This window comes from Perca flavescens, chromosome 5, assembly GCF_004354835.1.
Source record: "Perca flavescens isolate YP-PL-M2 chromosome 5, PFLA_1.0, whole genome shotgun sequence".
NCBI classification, from domain to species: domain Eukaryota; kingdom Metazoa; phylum Chordata; class Actinopteri; order Perciformes; family Percidae; genus Perca; species Perca flavescens.
Genome location: NC_041335.1, coordinates 2,844,126 through 2,862,493, shown reverse-complemented (window position 1 = coordinate 2,862,493; position 18,368 = coordinate 2,844,126). Strand labels below are relative to the sequence as shown.

Genomic DNA, 18,368 nt, shown 5'->3' with positions numbered 1-18,368 from the left:
TTTTATTCAGTCACAGAATGATGAAACACTCATACAAGAGAAGATTAATTTATTTATTCCATAGTACCCACAGTTTAACAAGGTATCAGTTCCAGGAAACCAAAGACTAACATTTAAACCTAAATAGCTTTGTGGTTTTAAGACAAAATAACCGACTCAATAACCCACTTGAGTGTACACAGCTGACAAAAGTTCTTAGACTAAAAAGGAACAGGCAAAGGAAATGTCTATAAAGCTCAGTTATAAGCAGAAAACTGCTCACTGTTTATTTGAAGCTGAAATTAATATTACATTACAAGATAAGGACAGGTGAGTGGTAGATAGTTATTTGGATGAACTGACTCTTTGAAGTAATGACTATTGGGGCTTACACATTACTTAAACAGAGGGGAAAAAATGCTTTTAACGTTAATTTCAAAGGCTCCTTTGAGTACTGTGTGTGCAAACGTTCCTAGTATGGAAAGCCCATGCTACCTATCAGAGGCCAGGGTGCGTTTCAAGTTAAGACCGCCTACTATAAGAGCAGTATGTACTGATTTGGCCAAAATCTAGCATTCAGTATGCCAAATATCCCCAGAGGTAGGACCAATCTACCTCTCCTACTGTGTCGCACAATGCAAAGTGACGCAACAAATGAGTTTACTTCAGTTTTGAAAAACCGGCTAAGCCTGACCTAGCATACTGCAAAATAAATGGATTTAACAGATTATCCCGACGAGTGCACTATACAGTACATACTGCGCTCATCTGTAGTATGTACTGTCGTAGGCGGTTTCAAATACAGCCCCGGTCTCTTCCTTATTGCTTGCTGGTCTGCTGCTGCTGGGAGTCGTAGTCCACTCTCTCCAGCAGCAGAAGCATCTCAACGTGCATGGTCTGAGGGAACAGATCCACGGCCATGGCTCGCACCGGACGGAACGGGGCCCCGTGAACTCTGTTGGATGGCGCTCTGCACAGACTAAAAGACAAAAAGTTACAACATAGGATTAACTTTTATAGAACCGACCACCTTTTAAATTATATTACAGTAGAAATATTTATTCAGGGTTTTGTTTTCCCTTTCACAAATCAGTTAAAAGGACAAATCTGGCGCATAATGAACCTAGGGGTTAGTAACACGTGTACCGAGTCGACAGTTCTCTGGGATCTGTTTTCATGCTAATCGAATGTGACCAGTTTTAGCGCAAACCGCTAATTAGCTTATAACGCTAGTCGTCGGGCACGGGTAAAGTAAAACTGTCCCGTTCACGTATACAGGCTGGCGCCATCTTGGGAAAACAGTCACGACTGGTACCGTCTTTATAATCTATCTTTTTAATAAACTGTCTGTACACTTACAAAGTTCTCAATGCTTGTGTTTACATGTAAGGACCCTCATTATGCTACCGTGGAAGTGTGGTGCTATTCTGAGCCTTATTAGTGGTGTAGAAATAGAGATTTCTTTTTACTTTACCCGTGCCCCGACGACTAGCGTTACAAGCTAATTAGCGGTTTGCGCTAAAACTGGTCACATTCGATTAGCATGAGAACGGTCGACTCGGTACACGGGTTATTAACCCCTAGGTTCATTCTGCGACAGATTTGTCCTTTAATAAAGCCGATGCCCACAAAAACATTGCTGCTTTAAAAACGGCAACATTATAAACACACAATGACTCACTCAATGAAGTTGTTCATGGCTGCCTTAGCGTTGCATGCCACATAAACCAGCCTCTTCAGATGCTCTGCCCTCCTGATGGCCAGGATCACCTTGGAATCTGTTTCATTAAGACCAAAACCTGATATGTGACAAGTCCTGCAGCGAGTGAAATGCATTTTCATGTATTGACCCGTTTACTCACGTAGGCCGGCCCTCGGCGGATCCACAATGGCTGTGAGGTTGGGGGACACCAGAGCATTGAGAATGTTGGGGAACACATCCTCGGCTTTCCCACAGTGAAACTCAACATTACTCAGACCTTCAAATGCAAACCAATGAAAAACGGATTTAAAAATAACAAAAAACAGAACATGCACTTTTAGTTGATCACACTGTGCCCGTCATGAACTAAATCTGAGGATCTAATACGCAAAAAGGTCATTTGAAACCAGGACTGCACGGTACCCACCCACCACTACCAACTTAAGAGATCAAACTCATCAATACCATCGGGACCTCTATGCTCTTTACACACCGACGAAAACATTAAGGGGGAAACACTTAATACTTCCAATTACTACAAGAAGTTTGGAATAAATGTTCACACAAAAAAGATAAGCACAAAATTAGATTGGATAAGATAAGAACTTTTGGTATCACTTTACTTGAAGGTATCTACATAGATCTACATACCCAGTCTCACGGCAGTTTGTGAAATGGTCACGTTATTTAATCTATTGATTTGTGTACACAAACACGTTTACCTAGTTCTTTTTCATGGTGGCCAAACTAATGTTTAAAAAAAACCCAACCTCCGGGTTAAGATGCTTCCCATTACGTGCTGACCACCACGAAAAAAAGCGGCAAACGTGTTCGTGTACACGAATCAACAGATTAAAAATAACGGGACCATTTCACGAACTGCTGTGAGACCGTATTGCTACATAAGAGTGACATGACACTGTCTTGTCACTCTTATGTAGATACCCCTAAGTAAAGTGTAACCAAACTTTTTTTGTCGTGAGAGACATTGTTAAATGAACATCTATTAACTTAAACGTCATTACGGACCATCCTACATGTAAGAATATTCCCACTGCGTACATAAATCACTGGCGGTAGTTTGAGGTTATCTGGCCTCTTACCGTTGAGCTTTGCATTAACTTTGGCATCCTCCACAGCTTCCTGGCACAGTTCGATCCCAATCACCTTCTTTACCCTCTAGAGACAAAAATCAACGGAAATGTCAAAACTGGCCAGAACCTCATTTTCACACCGGAAAGAATAAAAGAAAAAAAATAAATAGTGCAGAGGTTGCTGTCCGTGAGAGAAAGTTGGGACTTGTAATGCAAGAGTGGTCAAAATTACAAAAAGGTAATATGATTATGATTTCTTTTTATCTGGTACTGCCCTTAAAGTGTGTGATGAGATTAAATATCTTGGCAATCATATTGTTAATGATTTATCAGATGATAAGGACATCAACAGACAATGTCGCAAGATGTATGCTCAGGCTAATGTGGTTGCACATAAATTTGGCATGTGTTCTGCTAACGTTAAGGTAGCTTTATTCAAAGCATTCTGTACACCACTATCTACTGCCCACTTGTGGCGGTCTTACAGAAAAAAAGAACACGCAGAGATTGAATGTAGCATATAATGATGGCATGAGACGGCTTCTAAAACAAACAAGATGGTGTAGTGCTAGTCAAATGGTTGTTAGTGTTGGTAATAAGAAACCTTATTTATCGATGTGTAGAATGTCGGTCTCAGAAAACAGAATTATACAAGCTTTGGCCCACATGGATTTTTAGCTCTGTCAGGTATGCATCTAGACTGGAGACATTGGCGCTCCTGTTTGTATATTACAGGTGAAGGTTGTTGACCTTTTATGAATTTATATGGATTGTATTGTATATTTATTGCTATGTTTGTAAATAGTGTCATTTTTTTAATGTACTATGGACCTTCCATTTGTGTCCTGAATAAAAATTATTATTCACAAAAATGATGAGAAACATTATAATACAGTTATCTATTGCTGACTCCTGTGAGTTGTAATTATCAAAACCAGGTCAAAAGGTGAATTAAGTGTGCGTGACAGACGACTAGGTCACCTTAGCCAGAGAGATGCCGATGGTTCCAGTCCCACAGCACACGTCCAGCACTGTGCTGTCCCCATCCAGCTGGGCCCACTCCCCCACAGCAGAGTACAGCACCTCTGCAGCTCCTGTATTCACCTGCCAGGACACCAACCAGCATGGATTTGCAGCAGCGGAATGTAACTAAGTACATTTACTCAAGTACTGTACTAAAGGAGAAATTTGGAGGCACTTTCTACTTCTATTCCGCTACATCTCAGAGAGAAATACATTTCACTCCACTACGTTCATCTGACAGCTTTAGTTACTAGTTACTTTACACATTAAGGATTTCTGCACAAAATATGGTTTTATTGTAAACTGAACATTCCAACAATATAAGTGTCTACAAGTCCAGCTGTAATGATTAGCTGATTAATCACTTAGTTGATTGACAGAACTGTTTGGATCGTTTCCAGTTTCTAGAATGTGAGGATGTGTCTGCATCGAGTACTTTTGATACTTTAAGTACATTTTCCTGATGACACTTACGGTATATACTTTTACTTAAAGCTACATTGTGTAAGAATTTCTCCCATGTAGCGGTGAAATTGTATATAACAACCAACTGAATATTACTTTCTAGCCCTTCCTCCTACTGTGGCCGAACCCAAAATGATCTCTTAGTATCTCCATCGTTTCCACGCAGCTGTTCTAGCCACTCCAATATTAACTTTGGTCTTGTTGCTTTGCCTGTCGCGTAATAATTCTCTTTTTCGCTTCCCTGGCGAGTAATCTCCCCCTGGCATTCGTCACGGTGCCAATAGGTGTAAGAGGGCGAAATGTGGAGGTAGGTCCCTCTTTGGCTAATGTATTTTAAAGATGGGAGGCACAACATGGCTGCCGTCATTCAAGCGACTCGCTCCTATGTATTCTGAATGTCAGATTCTACGCTTATGAGAATACTTTGATTAGTTGGTGGAAGTAATTACATATGAATGAGTACATATATTTGTGAAAGAACAAAGGGGGTTTTGCAAAGAATCAACTCAAAACATTACATAATGGAGGTTTAAGTAATATTTTCAATGCAGGACTTTTACTTGCAAACAGTTTGGTAATAGTACTTTTACTTAAGTAAAAGAACAGAATACTTCTTCCACCACTGTGTATTTTTGTATTATAATACAATAAAAAGGAAAGGAAACACAAAGTACTTGTATCTTTAGTACCTGGAAGAAGGAGTGAGGAGATATTCTGAACTTTAGACCCAGGAGTTCCTCGTGGATGCTGCCTTCTCCAGCCACCAGCTCGCAGGGCAAGTCCTCCAGGTTAGGAGAAGTCCTGGGAAGCCCAAAAACACCAATTCAGTGCAGTATTTACAGTCCGCTCTCTACCGTTTGTCCTGCTTATTTTCCCCTGATGCTGTCAGTCATCTGGTGGAGCATGGGCATCTCTTCCTACCTTTGACCCTCTCTAACAAAGTAAAGAGAGGTTACGCCGCTGTCTTTGCCCTCTCCCTCGGTGAAGTACTTCTTCATGGAGCGCTTTAATGCATCAACTTCCTCTTCTTCAAGTTTCTAGGGAGTCATTAACAAGTAAAGATATCAAAAAGGAGAAATCTAACCGTGTAATTCTATTATCAGAAACGGGATCGCACACAGTTGGTAAGCAGAACATGTCCTCACTAGGGCTGAACAATATATCGTTTTTTTATCATCATCGCAATATTAACTGGCGCAATATACATATTGCGGAATATCGCAAGAGACACTCAGAGATTTTTTGTGTTAGTTGAAAGAAAATATCAGCAGGAAATAACACTTTAAAAATAATTTAAAAATAAGCTGTCACTTTTTTAGTGGTGCCTTATATATTCAATTCAATGTATATAATATAAATAAACTAAACTAAATAAAAGTAGGTTGGAAATGATTTCCTTTTATTTGTCTTTAGTTCAACAAGCAATTTGTTGTATTTTAGCAGAAAACTGAAAAGCAGCAGAAATGCAGAACTGAATACACTTTAATATCTCGTTATTTATCACAATATCTTTATCGCTATATTCACAACGTTATTGCATATTTTCCTCATATCATGCAGCCCTAGTCCTCACCTGTGGGTTGAAGAACGCTACAGCCATGGCTTGTTTGGTCCTCGTGGTCCTCACAGTCAGCTGCTTCCAGTGTCCTTCATACGTTTCAGGACTGTACACCGAGTATGAGGTTGTCCTATATGGATAATAATAGCGAGATTAAATGCCTTAGTGGTAGGGGTGTAATGATACATCCATCTGGATCGATATATCAAGTCAATGATCCACGATCCGGTGTGATCGGCGCAAAGTGAAAATATCGATACGCATCGTCTGAAAGATATTTTTTTTACTTGAAGAGCAAGTTTTTTTGCTTTTGAGTTGATATAAATGGAACTGTGTTAAATGGGCATACGATATCGTCTCAATTTGGATCGCAGGACTATTAATTGAATCAAAAGACTTTAAGACATCAGCAAATATCGTATCGTTGTTCAAAGAATGGAGAGAATATTGTATTGTGATGAAACTTGTGAGTTCCACCCCAAAGTAGAAGAAATGTGTCAAGACTTGATCTTTTAAAGTGCTCATTTTATGCTTTTTGGCTTTTTCCCTTTCCTTTGTGAGAGAGAGAGATAGATAGATTTTTTTGTGCACGTTATAGGTTTACAAAATGAAAAAGCCCAAAGTCCCCCCCAAAGGGACTTCCCATCTCCAACAGAAAACACTGTTCACCAACTGCTCCAAACAGCTCTATTGTAGTCCAGCCTTTACTTCAGAGACAAACGTGGTCACTTTGGAACACACGTTATAATGCTCACCTAGCTGCTAGCATGGCACGCCCTCATACTCTGCTTCTGACTGGCTAGTAGTCCTTACCTAGGTACTGTCAGGGCACGCCCTCATACTCTGCTTCTGACTGGCTAGTAGTCCTTACCTAGGTACTGTCAGGGCACGCCCTCATACTCTGCTTCTGACTGGCTAGTAGTCCTTACCTAGGTACTGTCAGGGCTCGCACTCATACTCTGCTTCTGACTGGCTAGTAGTCCTTACCTAGGTACTGTCAGGGCACGCCCTTATATTCTGCTTCTGACTGGCTAGTAGTCCTTACCTAGGTACTGTCAGGGCACGCCCTCATACTCTGCTTCTGACTGGCTAGTAGTCCTTACCTAGGTACTGTCAGGGCACGTCCTCATACTCTGCTTCTGACTGGCTAGTAGTCCTTACCTAGGTACTGTCAGGGCACGGCCTCATACTCTGCTTCTGACTGGCTAGTAGTCCTTACCTAGGTACTGTCAGGGCACGGCCTCATACTCTGCTTCTGACTGGCTAGTAGTCCTTACCTAGGTACTGTCAGGGCACGTCCTCATACTCTGCTTCTGACTGGCTAGTAGTCCTTACCTAGGTACTGAGCATGTGCGACTCCCAACAAAGATGGAACAGAAGTGAGATGTCTCACTCTGTAGCTAAAACAGAGAGCTCAACACACAGGGTGAAAAGAGGAGCTGCAGCAAAAATATGGTGTTTTTTGAAAAATTAAACCATATAAACCTATTCTGATATAACCTCTAAATACAATTATGAACCTGAAGATGAGCATAATATGAGCATTTTAAGTCTGATGTCTATGAAGAACCCTGAAGTAAAATACTGTATGTGATAGTTTGGTTTCCCGTGGCCGTGCCTTGCTCGTGTAAGAGTACCTGATGAACTTCTGAAACTCGCTGACCACTTTCTTGGCCTCGGCTGAGACATGGCGCGTCTCCGCCGGCGCCACCACAGCACAGGAGCCGCCTTTATATTTCCCCAGGCGGAAACCGATGGTCTTATCCTCGCCGTCTGCACCCACCGATATGAGGAACTCACACTTGTTTCTGTACTCTGTCTGCCATGATACAGGTAGAGAAATATGAACAGGATTAGGGGGATATTAGACACTTCATGCATTACTATGTGTACAACAATGGAGTTTACTTTTAACTAAGATCTTAAGTGTTATGCAAGATAAATTAATGTGTTGTACACTTACTGACAGCACATTAAGTTATTGTACTTCTTAAACATGTAGTGACAATTCTGCAAACTGGATTCTGTCTATTTTAAGACACTAATCTCTAATACAGACGTCCAGTATAGATTTATGAAGGTATGGTGTGTGTGTGTCAGTAGTAGGGCTGCTCGATTATGGAAAAAAATATAATCATGGTTATTTTGGTCAATATTGAAATCACGATAATTTAAGACGATTACTCGTTGACTTCTGGAAAGATGTTGCAATTATTGAACTTTAAAAAAAAGCAGTGGAAGAGGATAAATAAATCAACAGTAAAAACCACAACTGTGAAATTTGCCTTCATATTTAACCTATTTAAAAAGGTAAAATATTTTATAAATAAATACATTTCATTTATTTTTTCATTCAGTACACAAGAGAAAAGAGTTTACTTGCAAAACGTAATGAGCTAAATAATTGTTTTTTTCGATTATTTTGTGATCATTGGGAGCCAAAATCATAATCACGAGTCAGTAGAATGTGAAATGAGTTAAGTCATGCAGATATATACCTGTGTAGGAGATGGTCTGATAGCTTCCAGAGAACAACACATTTTGTTGTATTTCCCTTTCTGCGCAAACAGCCATGGCAACATGGCTTTGTTGGTGCTGCCAATCTCTCTGAAACAGAAACGGCGTAGCATTGATGGATATTTTGTATGGCATAACGCCCACACAGACACAGAACTTCTATGCAGTCATTCAGTAAAATATGCAATAATGCCTGAAACAATAACCTTTTGTGTGGAGGGGCGTTTAATGTGAGATTCTATACACTATTTTAAGTGTTTTCTACAAAGAGAATAAAAAGACAGTAAAGTTATTTAATGTGGACACTGAAAAACATGGTATTGGCCTTCAATGGCATATATTTGGTCAAAATCTAATTTTGATACTGTACAACAAATACAGCAGATCTGTTATGGACACACATGCTATTATTAGTATTAATGAATGGATGGATTAGGGCTGCACGATATGAGGAAAATATCTAATTGCGATTATTTTGACTGATCTTGTGATTGCAATATGACTGACGATATTAGAGGGAATGATCATGTTTGTAGCATTATTCTCTTTTTCTTCGAAAAAAATTAAATGATTATAGTGTGATTTTTGCGAGGATCTGTACCAAACAAAGACTTTTTCTTTATTCTGTAGGATACGATTTGTAGGCCGGGACATCTCTGCAGCACAATTGTGCAGCCCTGGAATTATTTATTTTATTTACCTTTATTTTACCAGGAAGAGACTCATTGAGATTAAAAAAAATCTCTTTTTCAAGAGTGTCGTGGTCAAGACAGGCAGCAGTACACATACAAAATACACTAAAAACGTAAAGCAACTGAAACAGCAAATCCCTTAAAGTCAACCACAATCCTAAACACATCAGGCAAAACATCTGCAGCCAGATGTGGCTGCCTCCAAGTCAGTCTACATCCTCTTAAAAGCGACCAATGAGAGCAGCTCAGTAAGTTTCATGGATTTCTGTAACTTGTTCCATGTAGAGGGAGCAGCAAACTCAAACACCTTCTTCCCCAGCTCAGTTCTAACCTTTGGAACAGACAGAAGGAAACGATCCTGAGAACGAAGATTCTAAGTCCCGAACGGATGCATAGAAATGACACCACTCACTTGGCCAGCCTCTGCAGAACCCCCACCACCTCCTGCTCCTTCCTCCTCAGCTGCTCCTCATAAGGCACATTCCACAGAGGAGTCACCACGTTGGCTATCTGGACACTGAGCGCCTCCTCTTTCTCATCCCCCTCTGTTCGCTTGGATGGAGGCTGCCCTCCTGCACCCTCTCCCTCCTCCAGCTGCTTCCTCTTCCTCTGGATGGGGTCTGCTTTGGGTTTGGCCAGCCTGACGCTCAGCACCTGGCCCTTCCACTGCATGCCGTGCACCATCTTCATGGCCTTGTCACGCTCTTCCTCGTTCTTAAAGGTGACAAAAGCAAATGTCTGCTTGCCAAACAACTTGATTTTGTGTGGGTTGAGGCTGTGTTTGGCCAGGAACTTCTTCAGGTCGTTAAAGCCGGTAAACTTGGGCAGATTCCTGATCTCCACTTTGTAGATCTCTGATGTGAAGAGGTCCTCTTTGATGTAGCGGTACATGCTGGGGTCAGAGGCTTCCTCGTTCCCCCCTTCGGCTTCGACACCAGGCTTTACATCGTCGTTGTTGGAGTCCAGGGGAGGCTCATCGGGCTTCTCCTCCTTTGAGGGTGGAGTATCGGCCACTGGGCTGCCACTAACATCTGCCATCACTCTGTTGATGCTGTAAAATTAACTATCCAATTAGCAGACTGATCTCATACATTCAAAAAGACAAAACATATTTGAAAAAAACGTTTTTAACAGTCTTATCAATGTTGCCAGACATCAAGCTTGATTAGGGGACATGGTAACATTTTAACAATGGTTACAATTAACTTCAAAATCTAGATGCGAGAGCAAAAAAAAAAAAAGAACGTTTACATATAAAGAACAGCTTTTATGTAAATGCAATAACTTCTACGGAATAGAGTTTTGGCTGTACGTCATGCTAAAATACTTTCATCACTTGCACTGCACACATACATGTAAAGTAAGCTAAAGGCTGCAGTGCATGCACTGAAGTTGCGTTCTTTCCTTTTCTTGTTTTATCTATCTTTTAATATCTAACAGGTTTCCAGGTCCCTGTCGTGCTAAATACCGCCAGCGGCCATATTCAATAGAAGTCCATAACATGTTTTTCATGTATCTTACCTTTTTATACACTTTCAATTCCACTTCTTACTAAACGTGCAGGGCGCTGCCATGTTGATTCAACCACGTGCAGCGGTGAACTTTGAACTCATTTAAAGTGGCAGTCGTCATTTCAGGGCTCGAGCGTCATGTCCATCGTTATAAGGTGAACTTATGAATTTAAAAACATGCGTTTAAAGGATTTCGGTTTCGGTTTCAATTTCTTTTAACCTTTTCTTTTTTTTTATTTGTTCCTACGGGAAAATGTGACTATTGTTTTTTACTCCTGAATTTTTGTTTGCTAACACTATACACACTACAGCACTTTATAAACTGAAAGGACAGAAGCCATTTAAGGCGAAAACTGCTGATAGTTGAAGGCATATTATTTTAAATAGCCTGAATGTACACAGAGAGACAGTGTGATAAATGCGGTCTATAGGTACAGTACAGCTTATTTTAATGTTACAAAAATATACACACCACACGTCTTTTCTTTGTTGCACGTTTCACTCACTACCTTGAGCATTTGCTTGAACCATTACTGATACAGTTTGGCTTAACCTTTTTGATAACTCTTTATGGATAGAATTATTCCAAAATGTTCGCACCTCGATTAAAATGTCAGTATATTAAATCAAATATTTTTTTTGCAGTAGGTGCTGTACAAATTCACACAATTAATCAATTGGTAGAAAGGTTATGATATAAAAAAAAAAAAACAGCATTTTGTGTGATACAAGCAGTCCCAGAGACGTGAGAGGCGGTGCGCGCGCTGTCACGGTGTGGGCGCGGGCATACGTAGGAAATTCGGCGCGCGAAAGCTGTAGCAGGAAGTGAGAGCAGCCGACGGCAACGGCGGCCAGTCTGGGTTTTGAATCTATCCAACTATTTCCATAATCTACAAACATCTACATTAATATGGCAGACCCGAAGGTGAGGCCGCGCATTTTAGGTCACTTAATGCACGATGTTCGCCTCGGAATTGGAATTTTGTGGCAAACATGTTATCTTATATGTCGTAATTCGTCAAAGTTTTCAAAGGAAACTGCGAGCCAGAAATGCCGAGAATTATGTCTTTCGTTATGCTAGAAAAGCCCATTGCTATGTTTTAAATGCCATAGGATGTAATTAAAGCTTTAGTGCATTCTGGTAGACAATTAGAAATGTCTAGTGCTAAATTTTTATACTTTTACGCATTCAGGGTTAACGTTGACGAGCTAGGAAGTGCTCTGAAGTGTGTAACGTTAACGTTAGCCAGACAGCATGTTAACAGTACCATCATACACCGATCATTAGCTAGCTATTTAGGAAGGCATGTGCATAACGCTACTAGCTAACTTAACTGTCGCAGTCGTCGCGCATTTGAACGGGGTGTTTAACTACTGCATTTAACCAGCTGACCAAAGACATTAAGGTTACCTGGGTCCCTTGTCTTTGTCTGCCAAGCACAGCAGTTGCTAACGTTTGTTGGCTAGTGTTAGCTTTAATAGCAGGGCGCTGGAGTCAGTGACTGCGTATTATCTGGCAGTCAGCAGTAACAGTGTTACATTGGGTGGAGTTCCAGTTAGCCCAAACATCATGTCACCTAAGTTCTTGTCAAATTAACTGATATTAGTTAACGACACACACCATTGTGCGAAAAGACAAACTATTAACGTTAGCTAGCTGTCGACTAAGGTTAGCCTGCTAGTGAAAAGGCCTCGTTAACTCATGTTAGCTAGGCAACTTCACAATGAGTTGTCTTCGAAAAAAAGTTGAACTGTTTAACATTAGGAGTACAAATGCAACTGCGACCAAACTTAATATAACGGTATCCACCTTATACATTATTCAAGCAGTGACTTTTATTTAGTTAATTATACCGATATTATCTTTAACGTCACTAGCAATTCTAACGTTGTAACGTTAACATTAGCTCCCTTGCTAAGTCGCAACGACTTCAGCGGGATACACCTAAAAGTTGATAGCTGCTAGCTAGAAAAGCCGGTGAGCATAATGGGGTAGAAGTGGAGTAGCCACCCTAAAAAAGGAAAGTCTCCCGCGTTTGCCTAGTTTCGTATCCGCTAAATGAAACTGCACCTAGCGTTACAGTTATTTGCGTATGGTCTTTTCACACTTTGTCACAGGTCATGATCTTGCGCACTTTTGCAATGAATAGCTATCCATCTTTATCCTGAGTTATTTTGTGTGGAGAATGTGTGTTCTTGCCAAATTAGTACTTTACATTCAACGTGGGAACATGCAACCCGAAATAGAACTAAAGATGCTTGGCTCAGCAATAGCGATTTACTAAGGGCTTTGCCTGTTGCTGTTAACCAATGAGCTCTTAAATCCCTCCATTGAAGCATTCATGGCCTGTTGATCAATTGTCAGAAGTCACGTTCTAGTGAGTTTCAAAGAACTGCACTGACCATATAACTTAAAATTGCTCTGATTGTCTTACATGGATAAGTTTTGCTTTGTGTTAACTCATCCATTGCTTTTAACTTTGACGACCAGGAAGAGCCTGAAACCACTGCAGATAATGCAGAGGACTCTAATCATGATCCCCACTTTGAGCCCATCGTGTCCCTTCCTGAGCAAGATGTGAAAACATTAGAAGAGGATGAGGAGGAACTCTTTAAAATGTAAGTCGTTTTAATAGTCTTTGTTCATTTGCATGTTATTTGTCACAAAAGTGGTGGGTTGTGTTTGCTGATTGGTATACTGTTGTTTTCCTAGGCGGGCTAAACTATATCGTTTTGCCTCTGAGAATGACCCACCAGAGTGGAAGGAGAGAGGAACAGGTGATGTCAAGCTGCTGAAACACAAAGAGAAGGGCACAATCCGCCTTTTGATGAGGAGAGACCGCACCTTGAAGATTTGTGCCAATCATCACAGTGAGTCAAGTTGACACAAGTAAATTAAGTGCAATTTTAGTACAGCAGGGGAAACAAAATAATTGTACATGACCCTCCCCCTCTCTCTCTTTTTTTTTTTTTATAAGAACATTCAACAGTATATTAAAAGAAAAATAAATATCCCAAATGGCATGTATGTGTGTATATATATATTCTCCATCGTAAGGCTCGGAGCTGTTTAATTCTTGAACTGCCCATTGTCTTTCAAATCCTGTCTAATTTCTAATGTACAGCTAATAGTTGTGCAACCACCAAATATGATGACGTCATACAGTGAATATGCTTATATCTTAGCCTTAACGTGTTTATCTTATTCCTTCTCTTGTCAACTACAGTTATGCCTAGCATGGAGCTGAAGCCCAACGCTGGCAGTGACAGGGCATGGGTGTGGAACACACTAGCAGATTATGCTGACGAAAGCCCTAAACCTGAACTCCTGGCAATACGCTTTTTAAATGCAGAAAGTGAGTATTTATTATACATCTAATACCAGTAGAAAGGTGGCCACACCAGTGTTTTAATTTGAAAGATATAGTGATCACACTGAAGTGAGAAAGTGCTTTAAGAAGCCCATTGTAACTTTCATTAACAAAATCCCAGCAGCTTTTTTTCTTACAGGTGTTCCTGTTTGTCAATGCATTATTATGCAGCCTCATTGGCCATCATACAACATCATGTTGATGTGAATATACACTAACTCTTTGTTCTGTTTACAGATGCTCAGAAGTTCAAGGGAAAGTTTGACGAGTGCAAGGAGGAGGTCAAAAAAAGTCTTGACGGAACAGGTACATGAAACTTGAACGTCATGCAAATATCTATTAAAATATTTAAAGTTGGATGATCTGCAGGTTATGTTTAGATTACATTGGTTATCCAAAATGAAAGTGTTGAAATTTTTCAAATTAGTTATTTAAAATATGCACAACCTAAGCAAAGAGTTCATTGGGTTACTAGGAATTGTAATCCATTTTACATGGTAACATGCCATTATTTTCAGGGCCCCCAATGCATTGCTCAGGTTTAAGTGATGTGCAGACTCACTCTGTTCTTTGCTGTTAACTCCAGCCTCGAACTTTTTCTGTCTGCTACATAAACATGCAGAATGTAACACACACTGTTTTTTCTAAGGCTAGTGTCCCTATGTTCTGCTACATTACAATTCAAATGTATTGCACAGTAAAACTGTTTTCTATCATGATCACATTAGCAAAGGGTCACATGGTCCACCTAAAATCATAAATTGCATATAGTGGCTGTATGAAGAGGTGGAATATTAAGACAGAGGAGTGCCGATTAAAACGTTAAAATATTGTTCGTTGAGTTTAAAGGTTGTCTCGCGATATCTGTACACAATTGCACCATTACGTCGGTACTACTCAGGACCAAGACCAATTCACGTTAAATCAATCGGTGGCAAAGGCAGAAGGTTTCATTTGCCCTGCCGACAGATAGGCTGAGGTTTTAGGGCAAGACAAGGCAACTTTAGTTCTTTGGCACCTTTTTGAGCAACATGGCAATTTAAAGTGCTTTACATGAAACATTTTAAAGAGCAATTAAAATTGGTCATGAAAATAAAACCGGCTAAAAAAATTATAAGATACAAGAAAAATAGTTATAGCGCAGTGTAAGAAATTAGTAATTATTTGATTAATAGGTTGTAGGGACAGGTTTGGGAGGAGAGAGGGACACCACAGTTATTAGGTCTGAAGAGGTTAGTAATACAGGAGAGAAGCGTTTGTGGCAAAACCTTTCACAGTGCTCATTTTTTTTATTTTGTGACTTTATCCAGTCATATTTCATCATTTAAGTTTTCTTTAAAATAGTGTTAAAATCTAGTTCTCGTGAATCCAACCTTGTCTTCTCACACCCCTATAAGACAGTGAGTTGATATGCAAAGTGAAAATAGCAGGACTGTTTTCTGTTAAAGACAGTTACATGGTAGGCAAGCAGAAGACATGCAACTGAGTTATGTTCAAACAGACTGTTTTTAGTTGACACATTTCACTGTTTCGCCACAGGCAACACTGATAGCGCAAACAAAGTGGCAGAGAAGCTGGAGGAACTCTCTGTAAAGGACAAGGCATCAGAAGAAAAAGAGGTCAAAAAGGAGACTGAGGTGAAAGAAGATGAGAAAAAAGAGGTGAAGGCTGAGGAGAAGAATTGAGAACCAAGAACTTGCTTTGCTGATCTTCAATATATCAGTGTTTCCTCTTTTTCTACAATAGACTCTAAATGGACTGAATTTGGACACTTGCATATTAGTTTTTTTTTTTTTTTTTTTTTTTTTTTTTTTTTTTTAATTATCTGTTTTCCCTCAAGATCACAAATCCTTGATGCCACTGGGGGGGAATACAAGATAGTGAATTTATTGGGAAAAATATTACAGTCCCCCCACCCCTTTCCCTCTGCACCATGGAATGCCACGCTTTCCATCCTTGTCATCTACAGTTCATTTTTGACAAACTGAAAAGAGGATTGTGATGGTGATAATTCCCACATTGGGGTACATTTTTTTTTTTTTTTTTTTTTGTTATTCTGAAGCAGAGTTTGTTTGTAGGGGGAGAGGATAATGTAGCCTGCTGGTTAGCAGCACAGGGCCAGGGACCAGACATGGAGGTGCACTATACACATAAAAACCCATGATGCATCTCAGTGGGCCTTCTTACCCTGTCCACTGTCCATGCTTCCACTGTTAGAAACTGCAAGTGAGGTGAAGACCTCTCAGTGGATGCCTTGTAGAAGTAGTTGTTTCTTGGTTCCTTCTTTCATTAGTTCTGTTGAGAACTGACTAGAAGAGGAATCCACTCCAGGCAGTTGAAGGGCCTCCGAAGCGTGCTGCAGAGCTCAGTGTCCACTGATGGCTGACTGATAGGAGATCAGATGCACTTAGCTAAGCTTTTCCTTTTTTTGTTTTAATTATCTGAAAACCAATAAGTCCAAAGTCAACGGTTCATCATAGTTTGGTGCAGCTATTCTGACTTAAGTTCCTCACCAGGAAATGGAGTTTGCATTCTTTAGATCATAACATTCCCAGACTTTAAGCATGTAGAGTATATGTAACAGTGTGCCCTATCTGATCTGTGTGCTCACCACCCTCTCCTTTTCTTTCAACTAATTGAGTTGTTAACCTTGCCTCTAAAGTGCATCTAAGTGCCAGTGCATCTGTAAATACATGTATATGGATGAAATGTTGCTTTTCATTTGAACTCAAATGATTTGAAATGTTTCCTCCACCTTCGAATAAAAGCTGTCAAAGACCATGTTTGCATTCATATAAAAATCACTTGTTTCCTGGTATAGCTAATTATAAAATGTGCAAATAATACTGCTCTATATACCAAAACAAGATTGTGATGAGGGTTGTAGGAGTCAAAACAAGATCATGTGACTGGTTATATGCAAACTACCAATCCTACAGAGGCTTGGATTTATTTTTGACTTCTAAAATGTCAAATCAACTGTTAAGTAACATCTATGGACTATAACAAGAATTTGATATCAATGTGCAGGTGTTCCCCATTGTACTTTTTATTTTTATTCACAAGAATCAATCTCATTCACTCAAAGAGTTGGACACTTTATTTACTTTGCTCAGGTCATTGGGGAAGTATTTCCTTTAAACAAAAATAGGAACCCATGTACATTTATAGTATATTCTATATTTTAATACATAGTGAACTTTCTATTTGGGGTTCAGAAAATAAAATCAGCTCAACAAAACAGATTCAATATTGACTGTCAGTAATGCTCCCTGACCTGCAGTGATTTCCATCCCCCCCAAAAAAAGAACATTGGACTAATGGCAGTCATCTTAAAGAGGAATGACATCGATAGTGTTTTTATATGTGGTCATGATAGTTTTTAGGCAACTCGGCAGCTAATGGTCTGTTCAGGTATTCAAGAAGTTCCACTGACGCCCATCAAGTTTGCCAAAAGTATTCCTGTATGCCACAGCCTTAAAACAAAAACTATGTTCAACCATTCAGAAACACATGACTTAAATAGAGTATCCTGTTACTTCACATTACTGTTTATTGTAAGGCAGCTGGGTGAGACTTTTAAAAGGGACCCTATACTAGCCACGAGGTTACTACAGCGAGTTTTGATAACATTCAACCTCGTCAGAAAGCAAGACTACCACAGCTAACGGCCTTTACGCTGATCTATGGGGAAAGGAATCAGAAATGAGAAGAAAAAAAGCTCCTGTAAAAAGTTATGTATTTTCATAATCAAGTAGGATCATTTATTACCTTGTACGTTGGCCTTTCTTCCAGAACTTTCTGCTGTTAAAATGTTTACCCAGTCCGAGTTGCCCCTGTAATTTGCTGCTCAATACAAAACACTAAAGGTAGTTCACTGTCCCCTAGGGTGCGATAGTGTTTCAACAAGCTGCATTTAATTCTGTATGAAAAGTAGCTTTTCCTCTGAAAAGGCAACAGTGGTTTATTGTTCATGCAAACGTAGCTGGGCCAAAGATACCGCTTTACAGCCATGTAAATTATGACATTTTTTTTTCATATTTATTGGTGCAAAATATGAACAAAAACCTTCCACTTAGATATTATCAGTTCATTTACTCGAAAGTAATACATGTTTTGAGACTTATTTTTTTAATTAACAGCAAAATAAAAGTGGGGGATAATACTGAAGCTGTTCCAGACAGCTGCTGCAAGTTGATTGATTTAACATTTTTCTTCTTGGTGATGTCACGGTGACATAGTAGCGTTGTCACCCATCCACTGTCTTTTAAAAAAATAAAGGGGTGTGTATCCACTTATGGCACTGCTCAAAGGCAGCCTCTACTGAAAGCCCAATTCTTGTCTTGGGCACAGCACACATTAGCAAGTCAACATGACTGTTCACTAGTCAAGGATTGTGACTTTTCACTTCCTCGAATCACATAATTACACTTCATTAGAACAAGCTAAATTTACT

At 39.8% G+C, this 18,368-nt stretch overlaps 2 protein-coding genes and 1 non-coding gene across 3 annotated transcripts; 2 read left to right on the top strand and 1 right to left on the bottom strand.

Moving 5' to 3' along the window:
- Nucleotides 1-32: 32 nt before the first annotated feature.
- On the bottom strand, nt 33-10,679 carry trmt2a (tRNA methyltransferase 2A). The gene is made up of 12 exons (XM_028578811.1): nt 10,552-10,679; nt 9,443-10,081; nt 8,320-8,428; nt 7,459-7,640; nt 5,837-5,951; nt 5,185-5,300; nt 4,953-5,064; nt 3,757-3,879; nt 2,785-2,860; nt 1,842-1,958; nt 1,661-1,757; nt 33-958 (listed from the first exon to the last, which is right to left on the bottom strand). Exons 2-12 carry the CDS (start codon nt 10,066-10,068, stop codon nt 799-801), a joined length of 1,833 nt encoding a protein of 610 aa, XP_028434612.1. The 5' UTR covers nt 10,069-10,081; nt 10,552-10,679; the 3' UTR covers nt 33-798.
- Nucleotides 10,680-11,282: 603 nt separating this feature from the next.
- On the top strand, nt 11,283-16,693 carry ranbp1 (RAN binding protein 1). Its single transcript, XM_028578812.1, has 6 exons — nt 11,283-11,466; nt 13,033-13,160; nt 13,255-13,412; nt 13,769-13,897; nt 14,150-14,218; nt 15,452-16,693. The coding sequence occupies exons 1-6, from the start codon at nt 11,452-11,454 to the stop codon at nt 15,595-15,597; spliced, it is 645 nt and encodes a 214-aa protein (XP_028434613.1). The 5' UTR covers nt 11,283-11,451; the 3' UTR covers nt 15,598-16,693.
- Nucleotides 14,465-14,591, top strand: LOC114556439 (small nucleolar RNA SNORA77). Its single transcript, XR_003692682.1, has one exon. It is a non-coding gene; the product is annotated as a small nucleolar RNA SNORA77 (small nucleolar RNA).
- Nucleotides 16,694-18,368: the final 1,675 nt, after the last annotated feature.